Source organism: Mirounga angustirostris, unplaced genomic scaffold (genome assembly GCF_029215605.1).
Source record: "Mirounga angustirostris isolate CCGP_5_RB_7025 unplaced genomic scaffold, mMirAng1.0.hap1 SCAF_35, whole genome shotgun sequence".
Lineage (NCBI taxonomy): Eukaryota > Metazoa > Chordata > Mammalia > Carnivora > Phocidae > Mirounga > Mirounga angustirostris.
In genome coordinates this window covers 299,451-321,298 of record NW_026991743.1, presented here as the reverse complement: position 1 = coordinate 321,298, position 21,848 = coordinate 299,451, and the positions used below count along the sequence as shown (strand labels likewise).

At 40.2% G+C, this 21,848-nt stretch overlaps 1 protein-coding gene across 1 annotated transcript in view; it reads right to left on the bottom strand.

Moving 5' to 3' along the window:
- Nucleotides 1-21,848, bottom strand: part of LOC135363152 (alpha-mannosidase 2-like) — a 154,734-nt gene that overhangs the window by 11,478 nt on the left and 121,408 nt on the right. Inside the window, exons 18-20 of the mRNA XM_064583843.1 lie at nucleotides 20,435-20,576; nucleotides 17,605-17,735; nucleotides 3,137-3,331 (exon numbers count right to left, since the gene is read on the bottom strand). Coding sequence (XP_064439913.1) covers nucleotides 3,137-3,331; nucleotides 17,605-17,735; nucleotides 20,435-20,576 — 468 coding nt within the window. The remainder of the gene's footprint in view (nucleotides 1-3,136; nucleotides 3,332-17,604; nucleotides 17,736-20,434; nucleotides 20,577-21,848) is intronic.

Here is a 21,848-nt window from a genome sequence, read left to right as displayed (position 1 = left end):
GACATGTTTCTTGTGGGAGGTGGTAGTTAGGAAAATGCTTACTTACATACAGGCCAGTGGAGACCCTGGTCTGGCTTGGAAGCTAAGAGCTATGTTCACACTACTTCAATGGGAAAAATGCTTTGCAACCTCCAGAGGAACAATTCATTATTATATGTTTGGAGCTGCCAGCACACAGAAATAGGGATACAATCCAAAATGCTGAGGTCTGGTTTCTGGATTTCTTCCAAGTGATTTTTGTCTTCTTTTAGTGTAACCATGAAATTACACTTGACACCTTTTTAAGTACCGAGCTTTCTTTGATTCAATACCTACGTCAGCTTCTTTCAATGATTATTTTCCTATTATCAGAGGTTAAGGGACAGAATGCAATTCTTTAAAGAAGTGATTTTGAATGGACAAATCAATCCCCTTGGATTACCGGTGAGCTTTTAACCAACTGTTAGAAATATGTGCTAAGAGTCAAAGACTAACACAGGAACTGGCACTGATTGATAGGATAAAGTAAAACAGCCCCCAATAATACCGACTTCTGATCATGTGCCAGTGTGCTAGTTATGGTTACACATAATATTTCAGCCTTTATTCTTCCTGGTCAAATTGTTAAATTGCTTTCTATTTCCTCTGCTAAAACCCTAGTTTGCACCTGAGCCGGCAAGTACCATAAGCACCATCAGGACAACGTATGTTTATAAAGCACTTCTGTTTCCAAAGGGCTTTCACAAGCATTAGTTTATGTGTTGCTCACAACAGACCCGCAGCAGGAAGATCTGATATCAGCCCCATTTTATAACGGGCAGCTGAGTCGGCACTCAGCCAGCCATCAGGGAGTGGAGGTGGGCCACCTGTTGAAGGGTGTGAGGAACAAGGGGAAGCCAAGCGGACATAGTGAGTGGAGACCAGACCACACGGAGCCGAATTCTTCAGAGTGTGAACCAACTGAATAGCAACATTCATTGACTCCAGACAACTGGATCTGCTTCCAGAAAACAATCATGGGAAAGAGTCATCTAGAAACGAGGCTAAGGAACAGTGGCCGCCATGTGCCCCAGAAGCCTTCAGATCCTTAGGTTGCTAATGTCCTCTACCATCATGCCCAGAGGTGGCAACCTGAGGCTCAGAGTCTTTAGTACCACCCCCCCATCCCCTCATTCCCTTTGGCTTATGAATTAATGAGAGGAAAAGCTCAGGGAGGCTATCCATCGCTGGTGTGTTCTTTCCATGAGTCAAAAAGTTGACCCACAAAAGACTAGCAGAATCCTAGAAACAGAGCTCATGAGATTCGCTCAATCAGCAAATTGTTGCTGAGCCCCTTCTATGTGCAACCATTCTTCTAGGCAACAGGATGCAGCAAGGAATCAAAGAAAAGACCAGCTCACATGGAGCTTCTATTCTCACCATGGCACCCACGTTTAGGCCTTTCTACTTGCTTGTAACTCTTCCTGGACCACTCTACCCCCAGAAATCTGCATGAGTCACTTACTCTCTAACCTCCTTCAGATTTTTACTCCATTAACACCCTTTCTGCAAGGTCCTCTTCCAACCACACTATGCAAACTCGCATCATCTTCCAGAACCATCCTTCCCTATTTTCCCTAACACTTATCACCATCTAACACATTATATGTTTCTCTTATTTTTTCTTATTTTTCTCCTCCCACCAGAATCCATGCTTCAGGAACGCAGGGGTGATTGTCTGGTTTGCTCATGACAGTATCCCTAGTGCCTTTAGCTATAACTGGCACGTAGTAGGCATGAAATAAATCCTGGTTCGTTCGCATGATCAAACAAGGCTTTTGACACATGCAGATATGCGCAGGCCTCCTGTGTTCACCTGTATTCATTATCATAAGCCTCATGGATATTCCTACATAGGCCTAAGTTCCTTCTCTTGGTCATACAGTTTTAAAAGCCCTATATGTCCCAATTTGCAGGCATTTATCCTTACTTTACTTGGTTTGCTTTAGTTCTTTGTGCTTAAACGAAACATTTTTCTCTTCTTATGTGGTCTTCAACATGAGCATTCTCTTCTTTTCATACTCAGACCATTTATTACATTCCCTGCAGAATCCCTAAGCACTTAAGACTATTTGTAGCTACACATATGTCAATTCACAATATCACAAAACAGCTCTACAAAAGATAAAAATGATGTCAAATGTCTAATTTTTATTCTTTTCAAATGCAATCTCTGACTTTAAAAGTAGGCATACATGTAAACAAAAGCAGTCTAACTGAATTAAAATTCCAAATCTAATAAAACCTTCCCCTCTCTTCCTCTAGTATATCTTTGGATGTCTCTAAATAGTTGGGTTTCTCAATGCAAACATCTGAGTTGCAGTGATTTTCAAGAGAAAGATATGAATGTACAAGGCCTCTGATACAGAAATAATTAAATGCTATGCTTCTTAATTCTCTAACTCCTCAAGAAACACTGGCTAACAAGGAGAAATGAATGGAAAATGCCAGAAGAGCTGATCTTACGGCCTGTTCTCCCACCTACTATAATGTGACCCCAGGGCCAGTTTTTGCTTTCTTATCTGTACAAAGATAATATACCCTGACCTTCTCACCACATAGAACTTTTCCGGGAATAACATAAATTAGTAGTGGGATATGCTCTAAACTACACAGCAACAGTCAAATGAAAGGTAGAATGATTTTGCCTAAAGGCCAAGTCCTCTTAACGGCTCCTTGAGGCGCAGTAAAACCCACAGTACAGTTGACCCTTGAGCTGTGCAGGGGGTTAGGGGCGAAGATCCCCCTCCCCCGAGTCAAAAATCCGCATGACTCTGACTCTCCCAAAACATAACGACTAATAGCCTACTCTTGGTTGGAAGCCTTACTGATAACATGAACAGTTGATCAGCACACATTTTGTATGTTATATGTATGTTACACTGTATTCTTATAATAAAAGAAGCTAGAGAAAAGATGATGTTAAGAAAATCATAAGGAAGAGAAAATACATTTTCAGTCCTGTAGTGTGTTTATGGGAAACAATCTGTGTAAGTGGACCAGTGCAATTCCAGCTCATGCTGTTCAAGGGTCAGCTGCAGTTCTTTCTGCTTCTCATCCCCTTATATCAAATACATCACAAAAAAGTAATTCTTTATAGATACATTTTGGGATATACCTTTGACTGTATTGTCCTCAGATTAACGAGATTAATGTCACAAGGCAAAGATGACAGTAACGGAGAGAATTCACCTAGCAGCTGAAGGGTGGGCACGGGGATCTTTTCTGTCATTGTAAAGACAGGATGATTCAGGAAAGAGGAAGTTATGTGGCTAACGAGAGAAGGATAACTGACTGACTTCTTTTCTTCTTCCTATCAAGAAAAAACAGGGGGGGCGGAGCAAGATGGCGGAGGAGTAGGAGACCTGGATTTTGTCTCCTCTCAGGAATTCAGCTGGATAGGGATCAAACCATTCTGAACACCTACAAACCCAACAGGAGATCAAAGAAAAGAAGAGCAACAACTCTCTGAACAGAAAAGCGACCACTTTCTGGAAGGTAGGACGTGCGGAGAAGTGAATCCGAGGCGATATTCGGAAGGATAGACGGCGGGGGAGGGGCCTCCGTCGGCCGCTTCTGGCAAGTGATAGAGCCGCGGAGCACAAAATCGGAACTTTTAAAAGTGCTCCGCCGAGGGACGTCACTCTGGTGGCTAAGCGGGGGGTGGAACCCTCCGGGACAGTGGGGTCTCAGGACCCTCGGGGTCACAGAAAGACCGGGGGTGCCCGAGTGTGGCAGAGCTCCCAGGGATCGGAGCAGGGAAGCCGGCGGCAGAGGCGGAGCCCAGGCGCGGGCTCTCAGCTCGGGGTGACCATAAACCGTGATCCGCGGCCCAGTCGGGCCCCTACGCCTCCGGCAGGGACCCAACAAGCGGCAGATCCGGGGAGACTCACCTTCCTCCCCCGGGAGGAGCCGCGCGGGAGTGCACCGCAGGGATCTGCTGGGTTTGGAGACTCCAGACCGGGTCGGGTGCCAGAGAGAGAAACGCGCGGTCACAGGCCGGTTGAGCACGGAGTGCAGCCGGAGACCGGGGAGACGGGAGTGACTGATGGCTTTTCTCTGGGGGCTCACTGAGGAGTGGGCCCGAGTTCTCGGCTCCTCTGGGGCGGAGATTGGGAGGCCGCCATCTTCACGCTCCGCCTCCAAAGCTGTGCGGAAAGCTCGCAGGGAACAAAAGCCCCAGAGAGCAAACCCGAGCAGATTACTTAGCCGGGAGGGGCAAGGGCAGGGCAATTCCGCCTCTGGCAGAGACATTTGGAAACCACGGTAACAGGCCCCTCCCCAGAAGATCGGCGAGAACAGCCAGCCAAGACCAAGTTTACCGATCAATGAGAATGGCAGAACTCCAGCGCTAGGGGACTACTGCACATAGAATTCACGGCTTTTTTACCATGATTCCTTAGTCTTTTAAAGTTAATTTTTTTTTAACTGTCTTTTTGTCTTTTTATTTCTTTTTGAATTTTTCTTTTTCCCTTTTTCAAACAACATCTTATCAATCCCTTTTTTTAAAAAAAAAATTTTATTTTTCATTTTTAGAGTCATATTCTATCCCTTCATAGTAGTTACCCATATTTTTGGCTTATATATATAAGTTGTTCTCTCTTTAAAATTTTGAGATAGTTTCTTCTAACAGATTAAAATATACACTAAATCTCTAGTATATGGTGTTTTCTATTCCCCTGCCTGATCACATCCTCTCCCTTTTTTTTTCTTTTTCTTTTTTCTTTTTTTAAATCCTCTTTCTTTTTTCAAACAACTTCTTATCAATTCCTTTTATAAAATTTTTTATAATTTCCATTTTTACAGTCATTTTCCATCCCTTCATCATATCAACCCTTATTTTTGTACATATATGTTTTTCTTTCTTTAAAATTTTGGGAGACACTTTCTTCTAAAAGACCAAAACACACCCCAAATCTAGTGTGTGGCACTGATCTATATACCATATAGATCATATTTGATCACATTCTGGTTTTTCTTTTGTTGTTGTTGTTTTTTTTTGTTTGTTTTTGTTTTTATCTTTATCTTTTCCTTTTTTTTTCTTTTTCTTTTTTCTCTCTTTCCCCTTCTTATCCCACTGCTTCAGGTCTTTTCTGATTTGTTTAGAGTATATTTTCTGGGGACGTGGTTACTCTACTAGCATTTTGTTCTCTCATTAATCTATTCTCCTCTGCACAAAATGACGAGACGGAAAAAATCACCTCAACAAAAAGAACAAGAGGCAGTACCGACTGCCAGGGACCTACTCAATACGGACATTAGTACGATGTCAGATCTAGAGTTCAGAATCATCACTTTAAAGATACTAGCTGGGCTTGAAAAAAATATGGAAGTTATTAGAGAAACTCTTTCTGAAGAAGTAAAAGAGCTAAAATCCAACCAAGTAGAAATCAAAAAGGATATTAATGAGGTGCAATCAAAAATGGGGGCGCTAACTGCTAGAATAAATGAGGCAGAAGAGAGAATCAGTAATATAGAAGATGAAATGCTGGAAAATAAAGAAGCTGAGAAAAAGAGAGATAAACAACTACTGGATCATGAGGGCAGAATTCGAGAGATAAGTGATACCATAAGACGAAACAACATTAGAATAATTGGGATCCCAGAAGAAGAAGAAAGAGAGAGAGGGGCAGAAGGTATAATGGAGCAAATTATAGCAGAGAACTTCCCTAATTTGGGGAAAGAAACAGGCATGAAAATCCAGGAAGCACAGAGAACCCCTCTCAAAATCAATAAAAATAGGTCAACTCCCCGACATCTAATAGTAAAACTTACGAGTCTCATAGACAAAGAGAAAATCCTGAAAGCAGCTCGGGAGAAGAGATATGTAACCTACAATGGTAGAAACATTAGATTGGCAACAGACCTATCCACAGAGACCTGGCAGGCCAGAAAGGACTGGCAGGATATATTCAGAGTACTAAATGAGAAAAATAGGCAGCCAAGAATACTCTATCCAGCTAGGCTGTCATTGAAAATTGAAGGAGAGATAAAAAGCTTCCAGGACAAACAAAAACTAAAGGAATTTGCAAACACAAAACCAGCCCTACAGGAAATCTTGAAAGGGGTCCTCTAAGCAAAGAGCGACCCTAAAAGCAACATAGACCAGAAAGGAACACAGACAATATACGGTAACAGTCACCTTACAGGCAATACAATGGCACTAAATTCCTATCTTTCAATAGTTACCTTGAATGTAAATGGGCTAAATGCCCCAATCAAAAGACACAGGCTAACAGACTGGATTTAAAAACAAGATCCATCGATATGCTGTCTGCAAGAGACTCATTTTAGAACCAAAGACACCCCCAGATTGAAAGTGAGGGGGTGGAAAACAATTTACCATGCTAATGGACACCAAAAGAAAGCTGGGGTGGCAATCCTTATATAAGACAAATTAGATTTTAAACCAAAGACTGTAATAAGAGATGAGGAAGGACACTATATCATACTTAAAGGATCTATCCAACAAGAAGATCTAACAATTGTAAATATCTATGCCCCTAACATGGGAGCAGCCAATTATATAAGGCAATTAATAACAAAAGCAAAGAAACACATCAACAACAATACAATAATAGTGGGGGACTTTAACATCCCCCTCACTGAAATGGACAGATCATCTAAGCAAAAGATCAACAAGGAAATAAAGACTTTAAATGACACACTGGACCAAATGGACTTCACAGATATATTCAGAACATTCCACCCCAAAGCAACGGAATACACATTCTTCTCTAGTGCCCATGGAACATTCTCCAGAATCGATCACATCCTAGGTCATAAATCAGGTCTCAACCGGTACCAAAAGATTGGGATCTTTCCCTGCCTATTTTCAGACCACAATGCTTTGAAACTAGAACTCAATCCCAAGAGGAAAGTCGGAAAGAATTCAAATACATGGAGGCTAAAGAGCATCCTACTGAAGAATGAATGGGTCAACCAGGAAATTAAAGAAGAATTAAAAAAATACATGGAAACCAATGAAAATGAAAACACAACTGTTCAAAATCTTTGGGATGCAGCAAAGGCAGTCCTAAGAGGAAAGTATATAACAATACAAGCCTTTCTCAAGAAACAAGAAAGGTCTCAAGTACACAACCTAACCCTACACCTAAAGGAGCTGGAGAAAGAACAGCAAATAAAACCTAAACCCAGCAGGAGAAGAGAAATGATAAAGATCAGAGCAGAAATCAATGAAATAGAAACTAAAAGAACAGTAGAACAGATCAACGAAACTAGGAGCTGGTTCTTTGAAAGAATTAACAAGATTGATAAACCCCTGGCCAGACTTATCAAAAAGAGAAATGACCCAAATCAACAAAATCATGAATGAAAGAGGAGAGATCACAACCAACACCAAAGAAATACAAACAATTATAAGAACATATTATGAGCAACTCTATGCCAGCAAATTAGGTAACCTGGAAGAGATGGATGCATTCCTAGAGATGGATCAACTACCAAAACTGACCCAGGAAGAAATAGAAAACCTGAACAGACCTATAACCACTAAGGAAATTGAAGCAGTCATCAAAAATCTCCCAACAAACAAAAGCCCAGGGCCAGATGGCTTCCCAGGGGAATTCTACCAAACATTTCAAGAAGAATTAATACCTATTCTTCTGAAACTGTTCCAAAAAATCGAAACGGAAGGAAAACTTCCAAACTCATTTTATGAGGCCAGCATTACCTTGATCCCCAAACCAGACAAAGACCCCATCAAAAAGGAGAATTACAGACCAATATCCCTGATGAACATGGATGCAAAAATTCTCACCAAAATACTAGCCAATAGGATCCAACAGTACATTAAAAGGATTATTCACCATGACCAAGTGGGATTTATCCCTGGGCTGCAAGGTTGGTTCAACATCCGCAAATCAATCAATGTGATACAGTACATTAACAAAGGAAAGAACAAGAATCATATGATCCTCTCAATAGATGCAGAAAAAGCTTTTGACAAAGTACAGCATCCTTTCTTGATCAAAACTCTTCAGAGTATAGGGATAGAGGGTACATACCTCAATATCATAAAAGCCATCTATGAAAAACCTACAGCAAATATTATTCTCAATGGGGAAAAACTGAGAGCTTTCCCCCTAAGGTCAGGAACACGGCAGGGATGTCCACTATCACCACTGCTATTCAACATAGTATTGGAAGTCCTAGCCACAGCAATCAGACAACAAAAAGAAATCAAAGGCATCCAAATTGGCAAAGAAGAAGTGAAACTCTCACTCTTTGCAGATGATATGATCCTTTATGTGGAAAACCCAAAAGACTCCACCCCAAAACTGCTAGAACTCATACAGGAATTCAGTCAAGTGGCAGGATCTAAAATCAATGCACAGAAGTCAGTGGCATTCCTATACACCAACAACAAGACAGAAGAAAGAGAAATTAAGGAGTCGATCCCATTTACAATTGCACCCAAAACCATAAGATACCTAGGAATAAATCTAACCACAGAGACAAAGGATCTGTACTCAGAAAACTATAAAATACTCATGAAAGAAATTGAGGAAGACACAAAGAAATGGAAAAACGTTCCATGCTCATGGATTGGAAGAACAAATATTGTGAAGATGTCAATGCTACCTAGAGCAATCTACACATTCAATGCAATCCCCATCAAAATACCATCCACTTTTTTCAAAGAAATGGAACAAATAATCCTAAAATTTGTATGGAACCAGAAAAGACCCCGCATAGCCAGAGGAATATTGAAAAAGAAAAGCAAAGCCGGTGGCATCACAATTCCGGACTTCAAGCTCTATTACAAAGCTGTCATCATCAAGACAGCATGGTACTGGCACAAAAACAGACACATAGATCAATGGAATAGAATAGAGAGCCCAGAAATGGACCCTCAACTCTATGGTCAACTTATCTTCGACAAAGCAGGAAAGAATGTCCAATGGCACAAAGACAGTCTCTTCAACAAATGGTGTTGGGAAAATTGGATAGACACATGCAGAAGAATGAAACTGGACCACTTCCTTACACCACACACAAAAATAGACTCCAAATGGCTGAAAGACCTCAATGTGAGACAGGAGTCCATCAAAATCCTAAAGGAGAACACAGGCAACAACCTCTTTGACCTCAGCCGAAGCAACTTCTTCCTAGAAACATCGCCAAAGGCAAGGGAAGCAAGGGCAAAAATGAACTATTGGGACTTCATCAAGATAAAAAGCTTTTGCAAAGCAAAGGAAACAGTTATGAAAACCAAAAGACAACCGACAGAATGGGAGAAGATATTTGCAAATGACATATCAGATAAAGGGCTAGTATCCAAAATCTATAAAGAACTCATCAAACTCAACACCCAAAGAACAAAGAATCCAATTAAGAAATGGGCAGAAGACATGAACAGACATTTTTCCAAAGAAGACATCCAAATGGCCAACAGACACATGAAAAAGTGCTCAATATCGCTCGGCATCAGGGAAATCCAAATCAAAACCTCAATGAGATATCACCTCACACCAGTCAGAATGGCTAAAATTAACAAGTCAGGAAACGACAGATGGTGGCGGGGATGCGGAGAAAGGGGAACCCTCCTACACTGTTGGTGGGAATGCAAACTGGTGCAGCCACTCTGGAAAACTGTATGGAGGTTCCTCAAAAAGTTGAAAATAGAGCTACCATATGATCCAGCAATTGCACTACTGGGTATTTACACCAAAGCTACAAAAGTAGGGATCCGAAGGGGTACGTGCACCCCGATGTTTATAGCAGCAATGTCCACAATAGCCAAACTGTGGAAAGAGCCAAGATGTCCATCGATAGATGAATGGATAAAGAAGATGTGATATATATATACAATGGAATATTATGCAGCCATCAAAAGGAATGAGATCTTGCCATTTGCAACGACGTGGATGGAACTGGAGGGTATTATGTTGAGTGAAATAAGTCAAACAGAGAAAGACATGTATGATATGATCTCACTGATATGAGGAATTCTTAATCGCAGGAAACAAACTGAGTGTTGTTGGAGTGGGGGGTGGGGTGGGAGGGATGGGGGGACTGGGTGATCGACACTGGGGAGTGTATGTGCTCTGGTAAGCGCTGTGAATTGTGCAAGACTGTTGAATCTCAGATCTGTACCTTTGAAACAAATAATGCAATATATGTTAAGAAAAAAAAAAAGAAGAAGAAGAAGGTAGCGGGAGGGGAAGAATGAAGCGGGGGAAATCGGAGGGGTAGACGAACCATGAGAGATGATGGGCTCTGAAAAACAAACAGGGTTCTAGAGGGGAGGGGGGTGGGAGGATGGGTTAGCCTGGTGGTGGGTATTTAGGAGGGCACATTCTGCATGGAGCACTGGGTGTTGTGCAGAAACAATGAATCATGGAACACTTCATCTAAAACTAATGTTGTAATGTCAGGGGATTAACATAAGAATAAAAAAATTAAAAAAAAAGAGAAAACAGAAATGCTTAAGTGTTATATATATATATATATATATGCAGTTTTCACAATATTAATGGAATTACCTGACAGGGTTTAAATAGAAAAGAAATATAAACAAAACCAAATATTTTAATTTTATATTTTGTAAATAACAGTCTTAGCCAACACAGAGATTACCAAGTCCATTTGTAAGCAATACAAGAAAATGAACAGTGTCCACCTAACTCATGTTTAGAAAGATCTTTTTTCCATTGCTTTAGTACTAAAAATCCTGATAACATTTTCCAAAAATCATTTTAGGACAAGGCATAACATTTTATGGAAACTCTTTCTCAACCTACCACAAAATTCTTAAATAGATGGGCTGGAATATTCACACATCTTGCACATCATCAAATGTGATCTCTTCTCCCTCAGGTTTTACCCACCATATACTCATGGTTTCATTTATACACTCAACTAGACCATAACATCTTGTGATCTGAAGCTATGCTCCATACATGTTACCCAATGACAGGATTTTTTGGGGAAAAACTCTCAAAATAAATAAGGTTTTTAAAATAACACAAGGAGTATACCTATATCATCTGTTAAATTTGGTAAATCACTACCACTGAACTGAAACTGTTAAATTATGTTATATAATAGTTAGTACATATTTACCTAGTACACAATTATTCAGTAGAATTTAAAAGTACTTTAGTCATTGCTATGGTATATACTTAAAGACAAGTGGTTCTGCATGTTCAAACATTAAACAAGTCTGCCAGGGCTGGCAATAGGCATATGGTAGATGACACACTTAATTAACTAAATCGATGACTAAGTAGAATCTTAACCAATAATGCCTAAGGTATAAGAGCACACAGAGAAAAACACTAAGAAGAGAAAATAATTTATGTGGAAAGTTTTTTTGATCAACAGTGACATGTGGAACAAATTTAATTTTGTATCTTATTTTTAAACTGTCCATTTCACTGATATCCTCTGATTTTGCATCCTTTCTGCAATACAGGGCTCAAATAAAAGGCTTGGCTACTTATCTGGCCGAAAAGGTAGGATTTATAGGAGATACGGGGCTTAAAATTCAGAATGTCAGATTAGCACTGAACAGAGGGTATTGAGCAAAGAGTGACAAGCATCTTGCCAGCAGCGAACTGTAGATGTCATTACAATTCAGACTATGGAGAAAGAAAAAAAAATAAAGGCAGTAGAGGGACAGTGCATACTGAGATACTGACACAAGGTCTAAATGACTTGTAAATAAAATATGCACCCATCCCACACTTTTTTTAAAAGAAAGATTAAAAAAGCATATATAATAATATTCACCAACAATACTGAAATTTAATGCATGTTGTTGAATACTGAGGGAACAGTTTCAACTGGAAACTTTAAATGTACTCCAAGATCAAAGGACTTCATAATCTAGGTCAGGATTGCTGACAAAATCACTTTTCAATAATAAAAGATAAAAGATCCCAACAGAAAAGAAGACACCTGCCGTATCAGAATCAGAAGGCATTAAGTCCATTCTAGGTCAAGTAACATTCAGAGAAAGCTCTCTGGCTTTGTTCTATGCTCTTGGAGGAATCCCTGGACACTTCAGTGAATAGGTGGGATACTTCTTGATGGATTATGTATACCTTTCAAACAGTAATGTGCATATATACTCTTCCTCCCAACCACACCAGTTCCCTTGACTCTCAGTGCCCCCCTGCAACCTACCATACATAAAAATGGCTTGGGGAGCTTTAAACATAGATCCCCGAACCCTAACCCAAATCTACTTAATCAGAATTTCCAGGGGTGAGCCCTAGGAAGCCAAAGCTTAACAGCCCCCAGAGTGAATCTCAAATCTCGGTCAGTCTGACACAGCTCTGTGGACACGTGCTGGGAACCATCACCCCAGACATCCTCCCAACCTTGTAGAAGAAACCGCTGCCTTTGCAATCAAATGTCTGAGTCTCATCCTTTAACTAGTTTTGGATTAAGAAAATGATTCAGACTCAGAAACATGTTAATGCTAAGTCTCGTCAAAGGAAACAATATCATGGCTGTAAGTGCTTCGAGAATTCAAGAACTGTGCCATTTACTGTCCTAAGCAGGATAAGGGAGAGAAGTTTAGGGAAGATTTGTGGTTCAGAGCTATAAAAGCACCACGAACAAATAACGCTGCTGGAAGCTGGCCAGGCAGGGTGGGACAAAATCTCACAGAAGGTTCCATGATTCATGCACTTTCTTAACATGTTTATAGCAACGAGGGGCTCGACAAGATATTTAGCTGGTGAATTATCACCTTTTGATTAATCTCCTGGAAAGGTAATCTTTTAACTGTAACCTTTATGATAAACCCAAAGCTTATAACACATGTTTGCTATAGGAAATTTTAAGCTGTAAATGAATTCTCCAGCCTTGCAGTACTAATATTCTACTCTAAACATTATTTGGTTCCTTGTGGGTTGGAAGGCTTCAAGCTGTTCAGATCTAGCTTTCTCCTTGCATTCTGTATGAAATTATAAAGAGTTTATAGCACATTCTGATCCAAACCACAAGAAGTTGAGATCTCCATTGGGTTCCAGCCCTTATTTTATAAATCAGAACTTCCTGCTAGGCTCCATGGTGTCCTTCATGAAGCCCATTTAAGTTATCTGATCCCTAAACATCAAAGGTTTCCATCCATCTACAGCAAAACTTGCTAAATAAATTATTTAAGACAATAAGAGTTGATATTTTGAGTCACTTTGGCTTATTCAGTATGACCTGATACATGGTGAGAACTTGATAAATGTTTTTTTAAACTTAATCTATCAACAAGTAAATGTAATATAAATAAAGGAGAGAAAAATACAGTAGGAGAAAGGATGTGGTAAAAAGAGACAGAAGAAATAATTGATGAAAATTAATGAATCATAAGATTTAGAAATATATCTCATTTAGCGCAGAGGTGAAGCCTGGTGATCTGTGAGCTAAATCTGCCTACAGATAGGTTTTGATAGGTCTGCATGGTATTAAAAAGTTGTCTGTTTTTTGGCCAACTCTCAAAAAAGAAAAAAAATCCAGGAGATTTCACAGTGAAATTGTCAACAACAACAAAAAAACTCCCTAAAACAGGTAACTTTTTTTTTTTAAACCCAAAACACTGGAAACCCAAGTCACCCTGGGCCCCCATATTCCCTCAAGTGCAGCTGAGTTGTAGCTCCTTGGTGGGATGTGTCCTCACTCATCACAGACCTGGGGTCACCTCACTTACGCGTTTGCCCTTAAACCTGACCAACCTCCCTCATGCCATCACTTTTCTGAGTCCTGTCAGCATTTGAGCTTTTCATCTGATCTCTCCTAGCTCCTTTTCCTGACATGTAAAGAACTGGTATCCACAGGTAAAATGACACAACTGTAATACCTGAACACTTCCCAGCACTTCTAATTCCTGGTTCAATGCCCTCTACCTATAGCAGTCTTCAGCAGGAAGGGATAGGGAGTAAGTGTCAAAGAAACAAAACCTAAAGGGTCAATGCCAAAGAGACAATTCCCACTTTCCGCTTCCATTGGTCATTACACACGGATGATAGTCCACCTCACATAGCTACAGTAACCCACTGGGCATCTGCACATCTCACAGCAATTATCATTCCAGTCCTTGTTCTCACTGCCTCTCTGCAGAACACTCACGAACAGGATTCGGTTCCACTTAGTCACCCGGATAACTCCTCCCAGAGGCTCTGGCAGGCTGAAGACTTTCTACTAAAATGCCTTCCTGTACAGAGACTGTCTCCTCACCATGGTTCCTACCATCGACATCTTAAACATGAGAGTCTGAGTTGAAAATAAAAACACTTTCTGCAAAGTTTAAGTTATAGGAGATGGAACATTCCTTAATCAAATGCCTTTTTAATCAATTGCACTAGAAATTAAAATGTATTTTCTCTTCTCTAGTTCATTTTTTATTTAAAAGAAACTATTGATTTAAGTCCAAGAATCTATAGTTGAGCAAAAAGAAAAATTTAACCAACATAGGATTATACAAACACTGGATCAAATTTCAATCAATTACTATCCAAGGAGTTTTGAATGGGAATAAACAAATTATTTCACTTCTAAGTGAAAGCTTTATAGATCTGACATGAAAATGCTTATTGCCATAGTTAATAGAAGCTTTGCAAATTAGTGTCTATATAGAGAGAAAAAAAAATCATAAAAGCCAGAGACATTTTCGGGAGGAGAAAAAGACAGTAGCTGCCAGCACTCAGACAATGATTTTCCTGTGCAGTTTTAGTCCTCAAATTAAGCTATCTTGTCAGTAATTGATTTAAACCATGAGTCCCAAGAACTGGTTTAAATCTTGACATCTAAAAATGGATATTAAAATCTTTTTTCCTAAAAGATTCTAGATACTGAAAGAATTCTTGGCTTTAATGAGCTGTTGCCATTTCATTCAATCAACCAGTGTTTTATTTATAGAATAGCTACCATAGGCAAGGAGCCCTGTGGGGTACATAAAAATGAAGCAGACAAGTCCCTGGAATGGAGCAGGGGAAGAGAACATGCCGAGTATGACAAGGCAGTAAGCAGGGGCTGGGATAAATGCGGTGGCACCATGCGCTATTACAGCTCACTCATTTATGCATTTGTGCATTCATTCATGCAACACATATCGGGTGCTTCCTCTACCAGGAACAATTCTAGAAGCAGAGGAACATGGCCCCCACTCTCATGAAGTTATGGTCCAAAAGAGGAGAGAGACAATGATCAAATATAATCACATCTATGCACGGAGGACAGATGCGCAATTCTGAGGAGGCACTGAGGATGGTGATCTGGCCTGGTCAAGAAAAAGCAGTTGACCAAGGCAGCTTTGGCCTGAACTATTATGAAGAGTTCCCTGGGCACAGAATGAAACCACAAATGCAAAGGTGCTGTGGGCCCCAGGTGCGTAGGGAGCACTTGGGACTGAAAGAAAACTAGTGGGCCTAGAGCAGAAATAACACGAGTCATGCTGGATGAAGCTGGGGGACAGGCAGGGCCCAGATCATGAGGGGCTCTTCAGGCCATGGGAAGGATTTTGGCTTTTATTAGGAGAGCAATGAGAAGACACCTGAGGGTTAAGAAGGGAGCAGTGAGGTCAGATTGAATTTTGAAAAGATGAATCACTTTGCTTACTTGATTTGAGAACAAATATGGCAGGAAAAGAAGAGCAGAATGATTCAGGAAACACATGATGTTTGTTTAGATAATGGTGGTCAAAATAAGCGAGTTTATAGATTTGAAATATTTAGGCAATAAGATAGTCAACACTGGTGATCATTGTTTTAAGAAAGGGGCAGGCAAAGGAGAAGTATCAATGAGAGATGACTGCTATGTATGTGGCACTGGATGGAAGGTGGTACTAGTCCCCGAGAGAGCAAACACTAGAAAAGAGCAGGTCTGGGGGGAAGGGAAGAGAGATCATGAGAGTGATCATGGATATGTCGGGTCTGAATAGCAGGATGCAGCTAGGTAGATGGGTCTGCAGGTAAGAGGTGAAATATATGTGTGGGTTTCATCTGCGTAGAGGTGGTCACCAAAGCCACAGGAGTAGGAGAGATTGCAGAGGGAGAACATATAAAACGAGAAAAGGAGAAGGCGTGGGGCCAACCCTTGAGGACTCTGACATTTAATGGCTTAATAACCATCAGAGAGATAAAGAACCACTTGAGAGCTAGGAGGAAAACCAGATGAGCATGGCACCACGGAAGCCCTGGCTAGACTGTCTTCTAAGAAGTGACATGGTCAGTGTCGAATGCTGCTGCAAGGTGAAGTAAGATGGTGGATCTCGTGACACTGGCAAGGGTGTGTGTGTGGTGGGGGAAGCTAAAGCAAATCCGAAATGAGTTGAGTGTGACACGGAAGCAATGAAATAAACCCATCTTCCAAAGCGGCTCAACTGGGTGTGGAAGACAGGACGGGAGAGCAGGGCAAATGGACATGAGTCTGTGTGGAGGTTGTTTTTGGTATGTATGTATGTATGTATGTATGTATGTATTTATTAAAGATTTTATTTATTTTTTAGAGAGCGAGCGAGCGAGAAACAGCATGAGAGGGGAGAGGGTCAGAGGGAGAAGTAGGCTCCCCGCTGAGCCGGGAGCCTGATGTGGGACTCGATCCCAGGACCCTGGGATCATGACTAGAGCCGAAGGCAGACGCTTAACCATCTGAGCCACCCAGGCGCCCTTGGTTTTTATTTTTAATAGGAGAAAATGAAGAGTGTCTAAAAGCCTGCAGAAAGGGTTTCTTTCCTAGGGAAATGTCAGCTATGAAGGGCAGAGAGAGGGAAGGAGGATGATGATGCTGAGGAGGGCGCTGGGGTACGTTGCAAGGACAAGTGGAGGTACTGGCCTGGGAGGAAAGGAAGGTAAAAATGTCTCTATTGCAACATGAGGGAAGAAGGAAAGGGTGGGAGGAGATGGTTGATACCCAGAACAGAGAGCCCTGTCAGATGTGAAGTCGATGGTGAGGCCACCAGCTAAAAAGAGTAGAAAAGATCTGAAATGGATCAGTGAAGAAAGAAGGAGAGCAGAGTGAGAAAAAAAGGGCTGTGTACAGATCATCTGAGGTGGGAAATCAGTAAAGCACGGAGGACTGTGATGATGACTTTTGTGTAGCCTTGAAGAGGCGTATTGTCATGTTGGTTTACATCCAACTGAGCTTTAGCCAGATTTTTTTAATGGAATGCTGAGGTTTTGTCTTGAGAAATGAAAACTGAGCAAGAAGATAGACAAGTAAATCCATTTTCAATTGAGGAGTCTAAGACTAGAATAAGCACACTAAGGTTTCCCATAAATTTTACTAATCAAACTTAATCTAAGTGTGTGATTAAGTTCTATTCTTAAATTCAACTCTTATTTTCTTTCAAAATAATCTCAGAAAATCTCACCCAAACTGATTCTTTAACATTTTACATCTACATAATAAGGAAAAATAAAAAATAAGATGACCTACATGCAAATCTGACATATGTGTAACTGAAGTTCTCTTTTTTGTCAATATAGGCTACACCTATTATAAAGATATCTCAATCCTGGGAACTGAAAATCATAAAAAAAGTGGACAGTCATAATTTCAAATTTTGGGTGGCAAAGAACAAACAACATCAGAACGTATGAGTTATTATTTTTTTCCTACCGTATTCACACTTCTTTTTTCCAGTAGTAGTCGAAATAAATTAGCTGTAACCTTGTTATCATGGACACCTTGCTCAAGGCCGCGATTATCATCTTGCATGAGTCTTCGATCCATGATAACTTCAATCTGACCTAACAAACAAACAAACAAACTGGCCAGAGTTATTTAATACAAACATCCAGTGACAATCACATAAGTTTAGGCACGGTCCTGATTTAAGCCAAGGAGACAGATCCATATAGCCCAAAGTACCAAGGGCTTTCTCAAAACAGCTAGGATAAATGCAAAAAACAGGACTTTATTTCCGTTCTTCTTCATAAATGTCTGGTAAAATTTGGTAAGAAATTTAAAAATGAGACAGATCAAAACTTAAGTGAAATTTAAAAAGAATTAATCTGAAGAGTAAATTATGTCCTCTAAAATTTTTAGTGGTAGCACCTGGAATTTAAAAACATTTACGAGGTTCATTAGGAAACATACATCACACCTGGAGTAACAAGGCAACTACAGATGTGTAGAATCTAAAAAGGATTTGAAAGACTAAGCGTTTTGGTTACTTGGTATCTGGTGATTCTCTGAAGAAACCCCAGGATTTGGAGACACCCAGCACGTACCCCCTTCCCTCCCTGGTATTAAGTTAGTGGCATCAACTATCCTCTCTCCTCTAGTTCAAGAAGAGGTCATATTTGGTTCCTTCATTGGCTGTGCAGTAATTCCACACCTCCTCTAGGTTAAGTTGTAAGCTAAGAATTAGGCTATGAGACTACAAACCAAAAAACCCTATCCAAAACAAAGCAAAAAACCACCCAGAGCCACAGTCATATATTTACACTAAAAAAAAACCTAGTCATACATAAAAATATATGCATATTCATCCATCCACTCATTCACATTTGTTACAGTACTAAATGATCTTTTGGCATAAAAGAGCAATACATAAAATATTTTAATAACTATTATTTTTACACAGTCAATACAACTCTGTTTAGTTCTTTCTTCTCAATTTAGGTACCCAGTACATAAAACTGCCAGTGATGGTCAGAATTTTCGTTGTTACTACCTCCATATTTATTTTAGAACACAACTGTCTAGAATGTGCTCCTCAGGCACTGGGACGAATTGGCCATCTAGAGCTTGATCATGTCACACCCAAATGAGTACATCAATCTCTTGGCAGTTTCTCTCTTCTCCCTGCCTCCAAATGTTAGCCCTCATAATATGTGACACTCAGTAAATCTCCTGGGCTGTACTCAAATTGTTCTTCTGTTTGTAGGTACTGAAATGCTAGGGTGCTTGGCTGTCTGTAGCAGGGGCACCTGGGCCAGGTGTGACTCTTGAGCCCCCCATTTTTAAACGTTGCCTTAAATTCTCAAAGCTGGGTCCTTAAATAGGGAACTAGACATTAGGACTGGAGCAATCATGGAGTAGACAGTTATGTCACTTCCCTTGACAAAGGCAAGCTGAGAAATAAAGCTCCTCTGTCCCTAAACCACATTTAGGAATTTTATGTGAAGTTGTCCAATCTATAAATAGTTGACTTAATTTTTTAAAAATCAGAACATATGGAGTGCCTGGGTGGCTCAGTCATTAAGCGGCTGCCTTCAGCTCAGGTCATGGTCCCGGGGTCCTGGGATCGAGCCCCATATTGTGCTCCCTGCTCCCTGGGAAGCCTGCTTCTCCCTCTCCCACTCCCCCTGCTTATGTTCCCTCTCTCGCTGTCTCTCTCTTTCTCTGTCAAATAAATGAATAAAATCTCCAAAAAAAAATAAAAATAAAAACATAAAAAATTCCAGACTCCTGGGCTCTTCAGAAGCAGAAAAATTTGGCAATCCTGGGCCCCTTTCCCCATGGTGACAACAACCTGGCGCTGAGCAGCGGCTGCCCCACCGTTCACTGGGAATGGTGTGCCCCAGTTTGCCGAAGCCCCACCACTCCCCGCTGCATCCCTGATGTGAGGCCATTATTATTTTTCTAACAGCGTTAATGTCTTTATGGCATCATCCCATGAGTCTGTGTAATGAAAGCCACAAAAGAAGATGAGTAGTATGCTTTTTTGTGTGGGTGGACATATGGAATGTATGTATATGCCCAATTAAAAAAGTGGGTTTGGGGCAAAGGGTACGTCAGGTACCTGCACACCTTTATTATCTGCCTGGCTCCTTAAGACATTTGTCTTAGCAACTCTTAATATGTAAGAAAGAAGAGCAATTTGACTACATATAAATGATAATGAAAAAATATGTATTATAAAGGACATACGCCTCTCCATAGAAGGTTTTATAAAAATTAATCTGTGTTTACGATTTATTTTCTCTTTCCATCTTGTTCTATCTTTTGGAATCCTTAAAGTTGTGTCTGTCACCTCTTTATCTGCCTAGCTGTATCATTGCAACTCCCTTTCTTCTTTCGGGTAGAAGTGCCCTAGAACGATACGATTCAGAGAAGCACCTAGGTTTGAACTGTTACGTCCCGCCTTTGCGAACTTAGGCAACTCTGGGAATTTCTAACTTTTACCCCAGCTCCCTCTCCTCTTTGGCTTCTGGGAGAGTTTCCACAGCCATTCCATTATGACAATGACAGAGGCTTGTGCAAACAATGAGCTATCAGGAGAGAAAAATTATCTTTAAGAAGCCATGGTTTCATGGAGCTTTAGGTCCCTCATTCTTCATCAGAAGATTGAAGAAATACATTATTTTATGTTATTCTCACAAAACCAAAATTAACTAATAGCTGGTGTCTGAAGATGATAATTAATAATATGACCAACAGAAAAATTATACATTTGGAACTGAAACTTGTAAGAGCAAAAAAGAATCCAAACAACACGCACCACTTTTCAAACTTGAAACCCCTAAAGACTGAGCTGAGAGTAATGTCAAGCGATGCTTGGTGTCCTGTATATAGGCCATTGTGGTCATCGGATAGACATTTGCTTGAAGAGGCAATTTGCTCATCGTCATTCTGGGCTGAATCTATAAGACCAAACAGTTCACTTTAAAAAAAAGAAATCAAGGGATATTTACAGATGTACTTTAAAAAATTAGTACTGACTACAGATGACGTTTCTTCCAAAAAGAAAAAGGTATAGCTTCCTTTCTTGTTCAAAGGAAGAGCTAATTTAGGAATTAAAACATTCTTTCAAACAATATGAAAAAAAAAAATAAGGAGGATCTTAGAAAACTTTTAGGTGAGAAAGGTAGAACTCATCCAGGTTCTTAAAATAGGCATTCCTATTTAAATTCAGAATAAAAATCCTTAACAAAAGTCTTCTAGCTTTCCAATATTTGCATAAAACAAATTATAAAGGTATCAAGTATTCATTTCTCATCTAAATCTAACATACTGCTTTTGTAATGAATGCTAAGCATAATAGCTCTCTATCCCCTTTCAAAAAATCTCTCTTATAATTCTTGAATCAGTTTTAATAAATACCACAGATCCCCTTATCAAATCCTCTAACATATTACATTAAAATAATCAAATTAATATTTATATTTAAAAACTCTTCAGTGCTTATTCTTCCTGTTTAGTGTCAATGTAGGTAGTTCCATATTTTAACTTTTCTTGGTCTGGTATGTGAATGCATGAAATACATTATTTTATTTTTTGACCGAAAATTCACTAAGCTGGTTGGGGCTGAGGAGAGTCCCTCAAACCTCAGGAGGAAACATCAAACAGAGACTTTGTTATGAGGTATCTTATTCACACCACATAAAAATGACATCTCTCCTGTTCAGCTCATGCAAGTGTGACATGACACTCAAGAAGAAAAGGAGTACAAAGTTAATGTAATAGTATTGAGTGCCCATTATAATGAGACAAAGTACGGGCTTTCACAAATATGATCTTTAATCTTTACAACAACCCTGTAGTGCATCCTTTAACTTACTGGTTGTACTTAATAGTGTCCCCCAAATTCATGGTCATCCATAACCTGTGAATGTGATTTTGTTCTGAAATAGGATCTCTACAGACATAAGGTATAGTGGATTAGGGTGGGCTCTAATCCAAGGGCTGGTGTCCTTCTAAGCGGGAAACCTGGACACGAAAGGACACACACGGCAACACAAGGAGAATACGACAGGGACTCTGGGACAGCAGAGGCAGACAGTGGAGTGATGGGTCTACAAGCCCATCAGAAGCCCCAACAGGCAAGGAAGAGTATTTCCCTAGAGCCTCTGGAGGGAGTGTGGCCCTGAAGACATCTTGATTTGGGACTTCTGGTGTCCAGAACTATGACAGAA